General features: G+C 40.1%; 1 protein-coding gene across 1 annotated transcript in view; it reads left to right on the forward strand.

Annotated features, from left to right (window-relative positions):
- prss16 (serine protease 16) overlaps nt 1-19407 on the forward strand; it is a 34083-nt gene extending 14676 nt beyond the window's left edge. The window contains exons 6-9 of the mRNA XM_033976414.2: nt 13583-13784; nt 15689-15779; nt 17786-17988; nt 18646-19407. Coding sequence (XP_033832305.2) covers nt 13583-13784; nt 15689-15779; nt 17786-17988; nt 18646-18755 — 606 coding nt within the window. The 3' untranslated portion in view covers nt 18756-19407. The remainder of the gene's footprint in view (nt 1-13582; nt 13785-15688; nt 15780-17785; nt 17989-18645) is intronic.
- The last annotated feature ends 91 nt before the right edge of the window (nt 19408-19498 follow it).

A 19498-nucleotide genomic window follows, 5' to 3' on the forward strand; every position in this document is an offset into this window, starting at 1 on the left:
CAATGAGCTCTATCACTGGTGCGAATTTCGTCAAAATCTGAGTCTGGTCTTCCTATTAATTTGAAAATCTCAAAATTTCTAGGTGGCGCTGTCGAGCCGGTGTGTGTCAGTGGTGGCAGTGGTGAGCCGTGGAACATAATAGGTGTGATTAGATAAAGATAGACTCCATAATGTTTATAACTATAGCAGGGTTGTCTGGCTCCTGTCTGCTTTCTACTTATGCTGTTATTGTGTTGTGATTGACCAGAGGTGCAGACCTGCAAGTCGTGACTTGGACTCGAATGTGACTTGAGATGAGACAAACAGACATAAAATGGATTAAGATTTGGGACTCGACGAGACTTGGAGCCCTGAGACTTGGGACAACATGATCGTTTTCTTCAAAAAAAGAGGATAGGCATAGGTAGATGTACTTTCAATGTTTAATTTTACAGGGCCAAACTGAAACATGTCCCCAGAACATTTGACCGACTTGAGACCTATTTGAGACTTGCTAAACAATGACTTAGTTCCATGTGGCCCATATAATCTAACTATCTCTTCCATAGTTTGAAATCTCTGATCAAGCAATTGCTATTACGAATTATTCTTAGCTTTATAGTTGATTTATAATAAGCATATAAAAGTAATTACACTGTTCAAAGTGACTATTTTAAGTTAAAACAGAGATTGTCAGTAACATTCTAACCCAAAACTGATTTAAATAAAATTTACACAACTCAGTTGGAAACGCATCATCAGTTTGGAAGCATTATTTATGTCGTATTGAGTAAAACACATTTTTTTCTCATCCATGTAATTCACATTCTCTTTTCAATTTCTGGCAAAAAAGTTATTACCTCACTTTAGTCATAGGGAGCTCCATAGTCAGGGACGTGGAACAGCCTACAGCTTCCACGCGGTGTTATCCTGGAGCCAGACTGGGTGACATCGAGGGGAATCTTAGGCTCTTAAAGAAAAGAAAGAATAGGTAACGCCGGATCGTTATACACGCGGGGGGTAACGATGCTCGGCGCGGTCAGTCAGAGGTGGTTAAGTTACAGATAGCGGCAGTCTGTGAAATGGTTATGTCGATGTCGGAGTCCGTGTACTACACCAATTGTGAAATATACAGCCGCTTTTCAGCAGTCAACCAGTGGTTGACCAATTGGTGCCCGCAGAATGGTGTCGTCTTCATAGATAATTGGAAGGCATTTGAGGGGAAGCCTAGGCTTATATGTAGAGACGGCATCCATCCCACTCAGGCTGGCTCCGCCCTGTTAGCTCAGAATATGATTGCTAGTCTAGATTGACCAGGTAAGACTAGCACGCAGAATAGCTCAGGGAAGCACAGCTATAGTGACGTTAGGGAGCAGTTTAGACCAGTGAGGCACAGCTCAGCCAGCAAGAACAGCTCCAAACAGACAGAGACTGTGTGTGCCCCACGTACAAAAAGTACAAATAAAACACCCCTAAACTCTGACAAGGAAGCTGTCAGATCTCATAACTTAATAAAAACAAATAAATGTGCCAAATCTCTTTTAATAAATGAACTAATTGGCGACCTTAATATTGATCTGCTAGCCCTAACTGAAACGTGGCTTCAGGAAAATGATTATGTTAGACTAAACGAATCTACACCATCAAGTCACATGAACTTTCAGAGTGCCCGGAGCACAAGTCGAGGTGGTGGTGTGGCCATCATCTCTCATTCCAGTCTAATTCTCAGCCCCAAACCCAACTATACATACCTCTCCTTTGAAAGCCTCGCACTCTCCATTATGTGCCCCAATTGGAAAAACCAAAAAGCTGTTATATTTATAATAATTTACTAAGTTTAGTTTTGAATTGGGAAAGGATTGTTATAGTTGGAGATTTCAACATATATGTTGATAACGGCAGTGATTGCCTCAGTAATGCTTTTGGCGCACTCTTGGATGGGATCGGTTTCACCCAGAGTGTGAATAAGCCGACTCACTGTCACAATCACACTCTAGATCTCGTTCTAACCTATGGTATTGAGATTAATGATCTAATTGTCCTTCCTCAAAACCCTATCCTCTCTGACCATTTCTTAATTACCTTTCAATTTATACTAAAAGAGTATCCAGCCCCGCAGAAAAAAACTATAATGAAAAGAACATTATCAGATAAATCGGTTACAGAGTTTAAAGAAATTATTGAGCCATTACTAAAAGATGTCATGTGACAATGAAAATAAGTTTAATCCAATCAATTGGTTGAAAGAACAATGCTCATCTTAAAATCTGCTTTCGATGTTGTAGCTCCGCTAAAACAGAAAAGCATTAAACCAAGACCTCCAGCTCCATGGTATACGTTACAGCTCAGGACACTCAAACAACATGTAAGACGCACAGAGAAGCTTTGGCGCCCCTCGCGCCCTGAGCAGTCTCTGAAGGCATGGAAGCTCTGCCTGCTCACTTATAAGGCCGCTCTACGGAAAGCCCGAACCAGATACTATTCAAATCTAATAGAAGTAAACAAAAATAACCCCAGATTTATGTGCAGCCCTGTAGCCAGGCTGACAAACTCCCACACTGCTAATGAGTCTCTTATCCCCTCAAACATTAGTTGTGATGACTTTGTTCAATTCTTCGATTACAAAATTACAACCATTAGAGACAAAATAAACAAAGCTACTCCAAAACTCAGCTCTGGGCTAATCCAGTCTGTAATACCAATATCCCACATAGATCCTCTAATAATATTAGATAAATTTACTCCTTCAATTTTTCATTTTCAAAAATTTCATTTTCAAAAAGACAATCTATTTGTTGAAAACTTATGAAAAAAATCACAGGGGCCTTATTTGTGATGGGGCACAATGTGAGAAAGTCACATGACTGTAGCTGTTATGGTTTAGGAGAAAAATAATGGGTGGAAAATGCGTTTCCATTATTATTATTATTTAATATTTTGGTAGGCGCTTTGAAGCCATTTTTGACCCCCTGAACGTTAACGAAAAGTCAATTTTATTGGACCCAACATTCAAGGTTTTGATGTTCAAAAAAATTAATGTTTCAAAATGACTCAATAGCGCCACCTCAAAATTTGAAATACATTGCGGCAATGAGAGACCTCTTTCATTGTAGACAAATGAAATTTGGTACAAACATAGAACATGCCAAGACAAGTAAAAAATTATATAATGACCCCACCCTAAACTCTACAGGAAGTCGGCCATTGTGGGCGCAACCCCATTTTTTCAAAATTTTACCTCTCACATTTGAATTTTTTTACGCCTCAGATTTTCTTTCAAGAAACTTGCAAATTGGTCAAAATGAACTAGACCCATGTGGGATTAGAAAATTCCAAAAGAGTTGCTTATAAGTTATAAAATGTGGGTGTGGCCAGCCTGCAAAGAAAAAGCAATTTTTAAAAGTTTTTAATTGCGTGTAACTCACACAGTTAGTGTCCTATTTCCCGGCATGAATATACTTTTTTTTTTTTTTCAAAATGTTGATCTGAATGCATAGATATACAATTTACACAGGTCAGATCAACATTGCCCCCTTGAAATTTTTAAATGGCACGTAAAAAAAATTACTTTGTCACAAACATTTGAAATTTGGCATGGACATCCCTATTCCAATACTGAACAAAAAAGTCAATGACACCATACCTTTATTTTTAAAGGATTTGCCATGGCAACGTCTGACAATTCTCATTGAAACACATGGGTTTTGGTCAACAAGGATGAAAAATAATTACTTGGTCATAGACCATTGAAACTTGGTACACATATTCCTCTCATCATACTGAACAAAAAAGCCAATGAAGACATACCTCTATTTCCAACAGTGCAGGCGTGACAATGTGATGAATGGTCTCATTGGAATGAATGGAGTAGTATTACTCAGTTGCTGATTTTGGGGGGAGGGGCGATATAAGCGGGAACGAAAGGCAGGATCTCCGCGGTGGCGTGTACCCCGTGGTCGCAAGTCGTGGCGAGGGCCTTTATCACTGCTTGCAGTTTTAATTATTATTATGTTTCTGCCAAAACAATCGCAGTTTTCACCCCCTGAACGTCGATGAAAAGTCCCACATATAGGTATAAAATCGACCGGCTCGGCGAAAAATTTCATAAAATTGGCATCGCGACAATGTCTGATGCACAGCAGCTTGACAGCGCCGCCTAGAAATTTTTAGATTTTCAATTTAACGGGGAGGCCTGACTCAGATTTAGATGAAATTTGCACCAATGATAGAGCTCATGGAGAGAAGCAAAAAGTATAATTATAGCGCTGCTGTATGACGGACATGAAGTCCACCATATTGGATCAAAAATTCGCCACTTCATTTGCAGCATGTTTTCAAAACGTATCTAGTCCCAGGTTTTTGGTCCAAATGAGCTCAGATTTCACATGTCACATTTAGACACATGGGGTGCCATGTTTTCTCCAAATTCCCCATGGTTCGCCCGTATGCCGCTGTCGAAATACGCCTTTGTTTCCTGTTTTTTCGATGTCTTCTCACAACCATGGGCATTGGTCTACAGAGCTCATATTCACATCACATATGCGTGATTGAGGCATGAATGGAATGCAATATTAATTTTAATCAAAATTAACACTATAGCTCCCCCTGCCAATGGGGTGAAACGCCAACATTATTGGATTCCTACGAAATTTGGGGAATAAATTGGGTGCATTATATGGACCAAAAAATATTATTATGGGCATAGGTCGTTTTTCACACTTGGCCAGCAGGGGTGCAAAGACCACACACAAAAAAAAAAAAAACATTTAAAAATGTCTTACACGCACATATATTGGTCTAGACCAGGGGTCTCAAACTCAATTTACCTGGGGGCCGCTGGAGGCAGAGTCTGGGTGAGGCTGGGCCGCAACAGGTTTTCCCCAAGAAAAACTTTGTTTAAAAAAATTACAATCTTCTCAAATTTCTTTATTTTTATTTTTTAACACAAAATACGATGAAAAATAGATAAACAAATTAAGAATTAATCAGAAAATACATCAATCAATCCATAATAAATAACATGAATTGTCCTGAACATGAATTGAACATGAACTGTTCTTCTGAACATGGCTTTTCGCCTACTCCTTGCTGCTAGAGACCTGGCAGCGCTTCCTTTCACATAGCTGAACCACATTTGGCTTGAGGGAGGAAGCAGTTGAGACCCTCAGTATGGCTTGAAGATGATCATCAGTCAGTCTGGACCTGTACTTAGACTTATTGAAGTTCAAGGTGGAGAAGAGTTTTTCACACAAGTATGTGCTCCCAAAAAGGCACATAGTCCGCTTGAACATTCGGCAAAGCTCAGGGAAGCTGGGGGTCAGTTCTCTCAAAAATTGCCCAAGTTTGTCTGCTTTTCCACTCACCTCCCTGAACTTCGCTGAACTTTGAGTTCAGAGTTGCACTGCAGGTCAATGAGCTCCATTTGAAGCACAGGAGGGGCATCTTGCACATCAAAGGAGAAGGGGTCCGCAAAAATTTGAAATGTGGCTCTGTGCGTCTTGAAGTCTGCAAATCTGTGATCAAATTCCTCCTGTAGCTTAAAAATGGCATCAACATACTTATCACCACTGAATGGTGTGCCTGCATCCACGAGTGCCTTGCATGCTGGGAAATGGCAAAGGTTTGTCTGAGAGAGCTGGGTTTTCCATAACACAAGTTTTGTGGAGAATGCTCTTACATTGTCATAGGCAGCACTGACAAGATGCCCCTGGCCTTGTAACTTCTTGTTCAGTACATTCAAATCAAATCAAACTTTATTTATATAGCACTTTTCATACAAAAAAAGTAACACAAAGTGCTTTACAAAGCATTAAAATCAGTCCCAGCCACCCGACAGCCCAACAACCCAACCCCAACACATCAATAATCATAACCAAACAACCCCCCACCTCAATTTAAGCTCATGTGTGATATCAACAAGAAAAGCTAAGTCCATGAGCCATTTGGGATCACTTAGCACAGGAACAACCACTCCATCCTTCTCTATGAAGACTTTCACTTCTGCTCTCAACTCAAAAAATCTCTTCAATACATTTCCCCTGCTGAGCCAACGTACCTCGGTGAAGTAGAGCACATCCCCATATTCTGATTCAATTTCCTCTAAAAAAGCACGAAACCTTCTGTGCTTTAAGCCCCTGGATCTGATTTGGTTGATGCATTTCACAATGACAGACATCACATTGTCAAACTTCAGGCATTTGCTGCAAAGAGCCTGCTGATGGATAATGCAGTGCAGAGCAATGGCCTCCTCCACACCCTCCTCTTCCAGTTTTTTTTGAACAAGTGCCACCAGTCCATTTTTCCTCCCTGTCATTGATGGCGCTCCATCGGTTGTTATTCCAACAAACCTCTTCCATGGCAAACCGGCATTCTCAATGGCATCACATAGCTGGTGAAATATATTTTGAGCAGTGGTCTGGTCATGCATTGGAATTACTGTGAGCAACTCCTCCATCACTTCAAAATTGTCAACACCACGGATATACAGGGCGAGCTGGGCAGTGTCTGTGATGTCTGTGGTTTCATCAAGAGCAACTGAGTATACACTGAAACATTTGGCTTTTTCACACAGTTGGTCATAAATGTCATTTGACAGGTCAGAAATGCGCTCTGCCACGGTGTTGGCAGAAAGGCTGATGTTGTTAAACTGACATTTCTTTTCCGGACAGACTACACTTGCAGCCTGTAATAGGCACTTTTTGACAAATTCACCTTCTGTGAATGGCTTTCCTGCTTTAGCAATCATCTCACTAACCAAGTAGCTAGCTTCAACTGCTGCATTATTTTCATTGGTTGCTTTCTTGAAGAAATCCCGTTGCCTCAGTAGACTTGTTTTAAGATTGGTTGGCTCTCTCATCTCCCTGGTATTTTGAGTACTCCTCAGCATGTCTAGTTGTGTAGTGACATTTCAAATTATATTCCTTGTGCACTGCAACTTTCTCTGTACAAATAAGACATGTCGTGGTGCACCTGTGCTCAACAAAGAAATATTGCATTTCCCACTTTTCCTGAAATTGTCTGTGCTCATCACCAACCTTTCTCTTAACTGCAGGCTTTGGAAAAGACATGTTTAGGGCTGTGTAATACAGTTATACCTCGCTATATCGCAGTTCACTTTTCCCGGGCTCACTGTTTCGCAGATTTTATTTTATTTTTTAAATAATATTGGTTCCTACTCATTGTTGCGGTACAGTGCATTTGAGGAGCACACCGATAAAAATGTAACAAGAGTAAACAGGGTGTGGACGCGCACTGGGCACGCACCAGATGAGATGAATGAAGTTATTTAATGAAGATGAGCTGTAACTGTCCTGCCGTGTTGGTTTATTTAAGCAGGACATGGACATGCTGAGGACAGGGAGAAGTTACGCGGCTGGAGGAGGCGTCATTACAGAATAAATGAATCTTTTGTTCGTTACATAAAGGAGGAATAATAGCGTTGAACAAGGATGCAGAAGGGATTGTAACCATCGTGCGGATGGATTCTGCTTTAGCTTTGTGGATCAGTGACTGCAGGAAAAAGAACATTACGCTGGAAACCAACATCAACAACACATCAAACAACATCATCCGAACAAAAGCTAAAACGCTTTATGAAACACTACAGGGGAGCGGCGCCAGGATGAAGAAGAGGGTCAGAGGAACTGTGAAATACACCTGAGACAATATTAATCATTTCTTATGTGTCCAGTGTCGTAGGTTGATCATTAAAATGACATTTGTTACAATATTTCTAAAAGCTGTAATTTTTATTTACAGTAGGGTATAGTATTTGGCTAGTATAGTATTTCTTTCTATAATACTGTGCTTATTATTATTATTAGTAGTAGTATTATCTACAAAGGTCTGAACTTTGAGAGTGTTTAAAAAAAGAGAGAAATGTAAGAAAATGTTAAAAGCTTGTCTGACTGTGCGACGCTATAATTGGTCCGGGTTACCGGGGACTGTTATTACCGATGGACAGGTGTCACTATGTGACTGCAAACTATCTCCCCGTCCCATTTCGGCACGAAGGCGGAGGAGCACCCTTTGTTGGCCGGGTACTTTGAACAGCACTTCGAAGTGTACTTTGAAACTGTGCATGTGGCGAATTGGGACACGGCCAATGACCGGGTTAGCGGGGACTGTTATTGCGGATGCACAGGTGTCACTATGGCTGTGTCCCAATTCGCCAAATGCACCCTTTTAAGGGTCCCTTCGAAGTACTCTTCAAAGTGTAGTTTGAAGGTTCCGGTCGAGAGTGTGTACTCCTCAGTGTAGCCGCCATCTTGCTGAAGTGGGACAGGCCCACACCACGGACTGCACTTCCACCGCTGTCTTTGAGCATACGATACGTACATTACGTACGTTATTTTTAATGATTTATTATTTAATAGAAGAAAAGTCAAGATGTCGTCGTCACAGCCATTTCTTTCTGTTTAGATTGAATATCAATAGGCAAATATAACGTTCGAGGTGATTTTTTTTACTCAATTGTAGCTACTTCATAACTTTAACAAAATATACCTTGTGAAAACGTAATAACAGAGACAGAGGTAACAATATCATTTTGACATTCATAGTCTATAAACCAGAGAACACTGATTAGTTGTACATATAGTGGGATATTGCAGTTTAATGGTTCGGTATTTTGGCCAGTGTCTACACCACTTTAATAACAGTAGAGGGCGCTGTTTCCCTTCTATGCCATGCCAGTTCTTTTCATCTGATTATTATAAGGTATTTTCTAGCAGTGCAGCGCTACATCAAGCTAGTGTCTTGATTTACTAACACGAAGGTAAATGACACGTGCCCATGAGGGGCGCAGACGTATGGAATGTACCGGAACTCATGAAGATTTTGTGCACGTCTCAAGACTCTCTTCTGTCCTTTCCTGAGAGTCCGTTGCTTCATTGTTCACATTACCTGTGTGCAACTCATTAAACCCTTCTTACTTTACGTTTCAGTCTCTTGGTCTCTGACGCTTACAATAGAAACGAGCATTCTTACATTATTCTTATTGCAATAATCATTTTTAATGATAATAATGTGTTCTTATTGTCTAGCAATAACTCCACATTCCTTTATTCCATGTAACTCTTTTTTCATCATCAAACACACTGTACAGATCTTTATTCAGATTTAACAGTTTCATGTCGCTCTGTTGTAGATGAGGTAAACCAGTACGAACATTTGAACGTGTATTGCGCAACGGACTCCATTTTCTTCTCTTTTTTGCGTAACCGCGGTGCATGATGAGATATAGAAGTGTGTGAAGTGTGCACGGATGCACGCTTCGGTTACATCCGATCTCCATGGAAACGGTGGAAAGGGAAGGGCAGGTTTGTCGGGCGAATTCAGTAGGGTGCGTTGAAATGGGACAGCCCTTGTCGCGCCGGAAATTACGTAACTGCCCTTCGATGCACACTTGGAATGGTGATTCTAAGGCCAGTTTGGCGAATTGGGACGTGGCCTATGTGTACACAGACACAGGAGGCTGCACTGAGCTCTTTACTTTTATTTTATCCCGCCGCGTAACCATCACTTTGATTTATTTTGTCAGAGAGAGACCTCATATTAACTCTCTAAGTGCCATTGACGTGCATGTGTAAATATATGAATATATTTATGTAAATTTATATACGTGTAATATCCCGCTGAGCAGCAACTTAAAAACACCTTTTTTGTGTTGTGAACGCAACGTGCTCGGACGAATGTCCTCGTGTGCTCAATAGAAACCAGGCACGGAACAAAACACTCCATGGCAGCGCTGCTGTAACTTTCACTCATTGAGAAATGTTTCTCTGCATCACACCCGGCCGATGTCCCGCCCCCAGAGCCATATACCCCACTGTGATTGGTAGGTTCGTTCAGCTCCGCACACAACACTGTAAAGTGCCACACATATCAAACTCGCCCCGAGGACCGCAATTGGCCCACGGGCCGCGAGTCTGAGACCCCTGGTCTAGACAGTCCCCCTGGTCCCCCTACCCCAGAGGTGAAATGCCAACATCATCCACTTCCTACAAAATTTGGGAAATTAATTGGTGGCGAAGAAGAACCAAAAAATGACATTATGGCCATGGGTCATTTTCCACGGTTGGCCACCAGGGGTGCAAAGACTCAAAAAAAAAAAAATAAAAAAAATTCTTACACACACATACATTGGTCTAGATAGCTCAAATTCACACATGTGATATGAGGGCATTAATAGTATGCACTATTAATTGTTATCAAAATGAACACTATAGCGCCCCCTACACATAAGGTGAATCGCCAACATTATCCAATTCCTATGAAATTTGGGGAATCAATTGGTGGCATGAAAAGAACCAAAAAATTACATTCTGGCCATGGGTTAATTTCCACAGTTGGCCACCAGGGGCGCAATAAATTGAAAAGAAACTCCCATGGCACTTTGACTTGCGTGTCTATGAAACGTATCTAGTCCTAGGTTTTTCATCCGAAGGAGCTCCACATGCCACACCTATAGAGGTTGTTCATCAATAATCATCCACGTTTTAGAAATACTCATTATGGTTTTTGGTGTAGATTGCTGTTAAAAAATTACTTGGATTTATTGGATTGAAATTCCCACACCACTTTCACATACGTGAAACGTATCTAGTCCTAGGTTTTTCATCCAAATTACCTCAAACTCCACATACAGCATGTACATATGTTGATTGTCAATAATCATCCACGTTTTGTGGATATTTTTTACGGTTTATGTGTAGCAGGCCCTCAAAATATGACTTCATCATTGGATTGAAATTCCCACTCCACTTTGACATGCATACAAATGAAACTTATCTAGTCCTTGGTTTTTCCATCCAGATGAGCTCAAACTCCACATACAAATACACATGTTGATTGTCAATAATCATCCACGTTTTGTGGATATTTTTTACGGTTTACATGTAGCAGGCCCTCAAAATATGACTTAATTTCCCGTTTTTGATTCCCGTTCACAGACACATGGATCAGCCTAAAGAGCTCAAATCCTAACCACTGATGCAGAATAAAACTGAATAGAGAACCATAATGAGCACTTGGCCAGTGACCTCTATAGCGCCCCCTACAGTGCAGTTAAAAGACACAACTTTGCCCGATTGGCATGAAACTTGGGGAAATAATTGTGGGCCTCAAAAGGGGCAAAAAAAGTCAATTACACCATACCTGTATTATGCACGTGGTTGCCGGTGCAAAGCCACAGACCCCTCTCATATGGAGCCAGGGCCACACAGCCGAGGGCCACACTGCACATTAACATTGTTCTTTGTTTTTCTGCCCAAACAATCGCATCTTTCACCCCCTGAACATGCACGAAAAGTCTCACATGGGGGTATAGAATCGACCGTCTCGGCGAAAGATTTCATAAATTTGGCATCTCGAAAAACTCCCATGCCCAATGGCTCGATGGCGCCATCTACAATTTCACCCCTATGGGAGAGGAGGCTGGTAAATTTTTGAATACATGCACACAAATCAGAACAGTGATAGAGAATTGGGGGGACAAGCATAAAAATGAATTGAAGCACTGATCTATGACGGATAGGAAGTCGGCCATATTGGATTGAATATTTGCCACTTTTTTTGCCGCATGTTTTCAAAATGTATCTAGTCCCTGGTATTTGGTCCAAATGAGCTCAGATTTCACATGCCACATCCAGACACATGGGTTTTCATAAAACATCCACGTTTTCTCCAAATTCCACGGCGTTTGCCTGTACGCCTCCGCCGAATAACGCCTTCATTTCCTATTTCTTTGATTCCCGCTCAGACACATGGATCAGCCTAAAAAGCTCAAATTCTAATCACTGATGCAGAATAAAACTGAATAGAGAACTATCATGAGCATGTGGCCAGTGACCTCTATCGCGCCCCGTACAGTACAGGTAAAAGACACAATTTTGTCCGATTGGCATGAAACTTGATGAGATCATTGTGGGCCTCAAAAGGGTACCTGTATTAGGCACGAGGTTGCCATTTCAACGCCGTGGACTGCCATTGTAATGCGTTGGCCACACTGTGCTATAGAAACTGTGTAAAGGGGGGATATCGGCCGGGGGGTGGCAGGGCGGGGGGAATAGTGCGTGGGGGCAGTGGCCGGCCCCGGGCAGTCGTGCGGGGGGCAAGGGCCATCATTGGCGCTTGCGGCTTTAATTATTTATATTTTTCCACTAATTCCGTCGCAGTTTTCGCCCCCTGAACATTGACGAAAAGTCCCCACACTGGGTATAGGATCGATCGGGTTGGCAAAAAATTTCATAAAATTGGCATCGCGACGATGCCCCGGCTCGACGGCGCCTCCAAAAAAAATTCAAAATTTTCAAATGAATTGGGAGCCGACACACATTTTTCAACCTAGCTCAATGAAATTCGCACCAGTGATAGAGCTCATGGAGACAAGCAAAAAAGCCAATCATTGTGCTGCCCTAGGGCAGACAGGAAGTTGGCCATATTGGATCGAAAATTTGTCACTCTTTTTGTTGCGTGTTTTCAAAACGTATCTAGTCCCAGGTTTACTAAAGAAACCTATCTAGTCTTTGGTTTTTCATCCAAATGACCTCAAACTCCACATACATGTACACATGTTGATTGTCAATCATCCACGTTTTGGGGATATTCTTTATGGTGTATGTGCAGCACCCCATCAAAATATGATAATAATTATGATAATAATTCCTGTTTTTGATTCCCGCTCACAGACACATGGATCAGCCTAAAGAGCTCAAATTCTAACCACTGATGCAGAATAAAACTGTGAATAGAGAACCATAATGAGCACGTGGCCAGTGACCTCTATAGCGCCCCCTACAGTACAGTTAAAAGACACAACTTTGTCCATTTGGCATGAAAATGAATATCGTGGGGAGATAATTGTGGACATCAAAAGGGGCAAAAAAGTCAATTACACCATACCTGTATTGTGCATGAGGTTGCCGGTTTCAACGCTGTGGACCACCATTATAATGCAATGGCCACACATATATAGAAACCGTGTGAAGGGGGGTGGATAGCAGCCGGGGGGGGGGGGGGGGGGGGGGGGGGGACAGTGGTTGACCCTGGGCTGTCCGTGTGGGGGGGTGGTCATGCAGGGGGCGAGGGCCATCATTGCCGCTTGCAGCTTTAATTTATTTTATTTTTACTAATTTAAAAGTCCACTATGTAATTTCTCTGGTGGGAGGGTGCACATATGCTTTTAACCATGTCCTTTTTAATGTCATTGCACTGAACTCTTTCAGAACTCCATCTTTCATTTAATCATTTATAGGTGTTTTATTGCTTAAAAATACCTTGGTAAACATGCATTCTTATTGTGAGCGAGATCACCTCTCCACAGATCTGACCTGAAACTTAGTCTAATAGTGTCTGATACCATGATGAGATGTTTAATGTCATACTGTGGAACATTCTTGGCAAAGCAATACTATCTTCATGAAGACAATCAGGAGGTGAAAAGTTACATTTTGTACCTGTAAACTTTACAAACAGGGGGAAAGGTGATTAAATACCCCTACTTTGACTAAATACCTTTCTATGTCATTTGTACATTGCAAAAAGTGACTGTCGCCTCAATCAGGAAACATGGCAAGTCAAAACTATTGTGTTTCTTTTTCAGGGAGTAATTGGAACCAACATCACTATTGAGGCATTGTGTGGTGTCATGGCTGATGCGTCTCTCGGAGACCCTTATTCCCGTTACGCAGCAGTGGCTCGTCTCATGATGGAGAATTTCTCAATGAAGTGTCTTAATGTCAGCTTCAACTACTATGTCCAGGACATGACTAACACATCGTGGGAGGGTCCGGCAGCAGGAGGAGGTGAGTGAGACTTAGAAGTGATAATATACTGATTAATAATAAATGCTATATTTGGCCATGTTTATTTGTATTTTTTGTAGTAGACTTTTTTTTTTTTTTCATTGTGATGTTTTTTTGTAGCAACATATCAAACTTCAACATGTTTTATAATGACGGGCCTAGTAAAATACTATCATTACTGGACAAAAAGGAGCATTCATCTTCTAGTCTAGTAGATTACATCTGGCTATGTTCTAGAATAGAGTGAGCGAGAGGCAAGGGCTGAACCATGACTAAACCATGACTAAACCATGGCTACATCGGGGCTACATCGGGGCTACATCGGGGCTACATCGGGGCTACATCGGGGCTACATCGGGGCTACATCGGGGCTACATCGGGACTAAACTCGGGGGGCTAAACTCGGGGGGCTAAACTCGGGGGGCTAAACTCGGGGGGCTAAACTCGGGGGCTAAAGCAGCACTAGTTTGGAGGACAAAATAGAAAGTGAAAAAGTATGATGTCAGTTGTTATAATAGATGCAACAATAAAATTATAGCTTCATTTGGAAATGGTCTAGACCTCAAGAAAACTGAGCATTGTCACAAGAATAGACGAAGAAAAGTGTTTTAAATATAGAAAAGCTGCTGCCAGTATATAATCACAATTGCCAAAACAACACATGGTAATATTACAATGGCATAATGGGGGGCCATGGATTAATTCTGCACTGTATTAGAAAAGATTTTGATATCCGATATGTCAGCAATTTATGTAATTATGATATTTGAATGTACTATTATCATTTTAGTTATACTGAAACTAAAATGAGCATATAATTCACGAGTCAGACTATGTAAAAAATATACTACAAAGACAAACTAGTATTAAAACAAGGCTAATTTAGAACTTAACACTGACAATAATAAGTACATTTTAAAAATTCTGTTGCAGTGTTGATTATTATGTCAGCCAATATTGCAATATCAATACTTTTGCAATATATTGTGCAGTGTTAGATGAATGTGTTGTAACCATAAATGGTGCTGGAATAAGTTAACCACAACCAGAACCACAGTAAATAGCATCTTCCCTGTTTAGTCAGAGGTTGAGAGCTTTAAGCTTCTCACTTTGTCTATTTCTCAACATCAGTGTCATCAGGGGTGAGTGGGGAGTCAATTACATAGGGAGTGGCTTTTAAAAATCCTGCCCATTCATAAACATAGACAATCATATTCTTTTAATTTGTGTGGGTGCCTTGTTTGAGAGCTTTGTTTCCCAAAATCATAAAAATGGTGTCATGTTATTTTCATTCAGTGGTGATACCTTTTTATGATTAAGGTTTGAGTTCCTGATTTATGGTGGTCTGAGAGGCTGCTGGCCTAGATTGCCACATCACCAGGGCAACTGAGTCAGTAAATAATGCAGTGTAACGCTATACGTAGCCTTGTCAAGATAAAAAAGAAAAAAAGTGTAATGTAAAGGAAAAGTGTAATACATAACTACAGAAAATGTCACTATACAAAAATACTGAAACTACTTAATAACAAAATGACAATAACAATAATAAGTGTTGATAATCCCAGTTAAGATTTTTCTAAATAAGTCAAAGAAAAACTTCACATTACGAATATTGACCCAGCAAAAATATTGTTAATTGTCAGTTTTAGAATAAGATGTTTTTGTTATGATTGTGACAGGCCTTGCAATTCGTGTCCATAAAAGTGTGACCAGTGTTGTTCTTACTGTTTAATTCTTTCTTTACAAATAAATGATCACAATATCAAATTGTTAAAAAGTAAATAAAACTTGTAAATATGAAAATGGTAATCAAGGGTATTTCATTTGAGTGAAAATATGCACCAAAACCTATGCACTTGATGGCAGTTGATTCTGTTTGAAGTACCTTGTTTTTATGCCTGCAGGGAGACAGTGGGTTTACCAGACATGCACAGAGTTTGGCTTCTATCAAAGCACTGATTCACCCGACCAGCCATTTGCAGGTTTCCCTCTGGAGTAAGTAGACTAAACACACTAATGTCCAGCCCCTCTAATTACAAACCTGCTACTGTTTTTGCACAACACCTTAAACTGTGTCTGCTTTCCTCACAGTGGTGGACAAAATATCACCTCACTTAGGTTATATGAATAGCTTTATTCATTAAAAAAACAAAAAAATAAAACCCAACAAATTAAAGAACTGCTTATTCATAAAGACTTGCGTCACTTTTCTGGTGGTTATTGTTATTATTTATTGCTTGGCCTGGGATGTTCCATAGTATGGCACGTAAGTATGTATACACATGGACAAAATTGTTGGTACCCGTCAGTTAATGATAGAAGTTATTTCTGTGACCATTTTGAGTTTTTCTGACAAAAGTAATAATACAAATTCTCTGAAATTTAACCAATGAAAGTCAGACATTGCTTTTCAACCATGCTTTAACAGACTTTTAAAAAAAACAAAAAAACAAAAACAGGCCTGGACAAAAATTATGGTACCCTTAACTTAATATTTTGTTGCACAACCTTTTGAGGCGATCACTGCAATCAAACGAACTTGTAACAGTCAATGAGACTTTTGCACCTCTCAGCAGGTATTTTGGCCGACTCCTCACGAGCAAACTGTTCCAGTTGCCTCCGGTTTGAAGGGTGCCTTTTCCAGACGGCATGTTTCAGCTCCATCCAAAGATGCTCAATAGGATTATGTCAATGCTCATAGAAGGCCACTTTAGAATAGTCCAATGTTTTCCTCTTAGCCATTCTTGGGTGTTTTGAGGTTTGTGTTTTCGGTCATTGTCCTGTTGAAAGACCCATGATCTACGACTGAGAGCAAGCTTTCTGGCACTGGCCAGCACATTTCTCTCTAGAATCCCTTGATAGTCTTGAGATTTCATTTGTACTCTGCACAGATTCAAGACACCCTGTGCCAGATGCAGCAAAGCAGCCCAAGAACAGAACAGGGCCTCCTCCATGTTTCACAGTAGGGACAGTGTTCTTTTCTTGGTATGCTTCATTTTTTCATCTGTGAATATAGAGCTGATGCGCCTTGGCAAAAAGTTCCATTTTTGTCTCATCTGTCCATAGGAGATTCTCCCAGAAGCTTTGTGGCTTGTCAACATGTAGTTTGGCAAATTCCAATCTGGCTTTTTTATGATTTGTTTTCAACAATGCTGTCCTTCTTGGTCGTCTTCCATTAAGTCTACTTTGGCTCAAATAATGACAGATGGTGCGATCTGACGCTGATGTTCCTTGAGCTTGAAGTTCACCTTTAATCTCTTTAAGATTTTCTGGGCTCTTTTGTTACCACTCGTATTATCCATCTCTTTGATTTGTCATCAATTTTCCTCCTGCAGCCACTTCCAGGGAGGTTAGCTACAGTCCCATGGATCTTAAATTTCTGAATAATATGTGCAATTGTAGTCATAGGAATGTCAAGCTGCTTGGAGATGGTCTTCTAGCCTTTACCTTTAACATGCTTGTCTATAATTTTCTTTCTAATCTCCTGAGACAACGCTTTCCTTTGCTTCCTCTGGTTTATGTTGTGTGGTACACACCATGTCACCAAACATCACAGTGACTACCTGTAGCCTTATATATAGACCCACTGACTGATTACAAGATTGTAGACACCTGTGATGCTAATTAGTGAACACACCTTGGATTAACATGTCCCTTTGGTCACATTATTTTCAGTCTTTTCTAGGGGTACCGTCATTTTTGTCCAGGCTGGTTTCATACGTTTATTATTATTATTTTTTTTTAAGTAATTCTGTTGACACATGGTTGAAAAGCAATGTCTGACTTTCATTGGTTAATTTTCATAGATTTTTTTATTTATTATTACTTTCATCAGATTCAAGTTATTTCTGTGACCATTGTCACCCTTCAATGGTCACAGAATTATTTCCCCTTATTTTCGATACTTTTGCATACTGTTGTGATTGATATTCAGATATGTTGATGGTCCACTACTGTATATGATTTTTTTAAAATATATCTTGAGTGTTTCTTTTACTCAGTTACCAGGTGAAGCAGTGTGCAGACTTCTACAATGTGAGCGCAGAGCAGCTGGCTGATGCTGTAGCTCAAACCAATGAATATTACGGAGGATATGACATTCGCTCATCCAGAATCGTCTTTCCAAACGGCTCTATAGATCCATGGCATGCTTTGGGAATCACCCTGGACATAACACCTGATCTCCCAGCAGTTTTCATAAAGGGTAATGCAAGCAAAGCAAATGGACAAGTTATAAATGATTATTTCGCTCACACCTACTTCAATTAGCCTCTAATGTCATAATGATGTTCAGTCAATATGGAGAGATGTTTTGGATTCATTGCATTTAAGTTTAATGTACAATTGACTTTTATAATGGTTTTCCTTCATCATTAATTATCAACAATTATTTTGAGGGATTTAGGCATGTTTGAGTAATCATTTGAGGCACCATTCCTCAAAAAAAAAAATCACCTATCCTCATGCACGCCCACTGCTCTGTACTTGGTAGCTTTTTGTCACCAAAACCACAGCAAATTGTCTCCTCGTGTGCAGTGATTTCCCATACATGAGCCTTATATAACACTACCCTCCACTACCCTAACAAACTGCTATAAATGATTACTATTGGGATTTTCCTCCAGATGTGTCCTATGTCTTTTTTATTTTTTTATTTGCCCAACAGTTTTCTGTAAACCACATGGGAATTACTTTTTTTTTTATAAACCTGGACTACAACATAATCATTGCTAAAGTAGATGCCAGCAAAATGAAACAATGCTTGCTTATAAGACTTTATTTGGTGTATGATTGCTCTTGTAACATGGTATTTTATGTTTCCCTTTTCTACCATTTATACACCATCATCTTTCTGATTTAGGGACAGCTCACTGTGCCAACATGTACCCCGCACGGGCTGAAGATCCTGTTCAACTGGTGATGGCCCGTGACCACATCTTCTTACTCCTACAACAATGGCTCAAGCAGTGACTGGACTGACCATGACACAGCTGTTTATTTAGAAAGAAAAAAAACAATGTATGGGTAAAAATGTATTTGTATAAATTTATATAAAATGTATGCATGCAGCTATTTGTTCACAAAGATCACCCTCTAATGTTTCTATAGTCTCAATCTTCCCTCTCAGTGTTTTTTTTCCACATCATGATCAATGCTGCCAATAAAGCCACTAATATCAGAGCAACTAGTATTTCTGGTGGGTTCTGCAATAGTTCAGATTTGCGATTGATTAGTTTAGGCTAAATGTGAAAAATAGAGGTCTATCCATCTAATTTAGCAGAATGAAGTGTAACTTGATCTCTATAGCCAATTGAGTGTTTTGGTTCAACAGCCAGATGTGCCACTTACTCAGGATGGAGAGGATTAAACTTGGGTAAGTGAATCAGGCATTTCAGTTCCCCTCGTCTAGAACATGGGGACTGGCTGCACTCAGCAAAAAAAAACAAAAACAAAATCTTAAACACAAAAGACGTTGTGGACATTATATTCTTAAGCTGTCCATATTACTGTAAGGCTATATATAGCCTTTTTCTACATCGCATTTCCCCAATGCTTTATCAAGTTGTATAGCACAAACTAAAGCAAAACAGGAAATGATGTGAAAATTGAAATTATTATGCACCTATTTTCGCATTTTTGTTAAGTTAATGAACATAACTTTTTTTTTTAACCTTTGTATAAATTATATTAAATGGAATAAACTAAATTTGCTT

This window comes from Periophthalmus magnuspinnatus, chromosome 13, assembly GCF_009829125.3.
Source record: "Periophthalmus magnuspinnatus isolate fPerMag1 chromosome 13, fPerMag1.2.pri, whole genome shotgun sequence".
Lineage (NCBI taxonomy): Eukaryota > Metazoa > Chordata > Actinopteri > Gobiiformes > Gobiidae > Periophthalmus > Periophthalmus magnuspinnatus.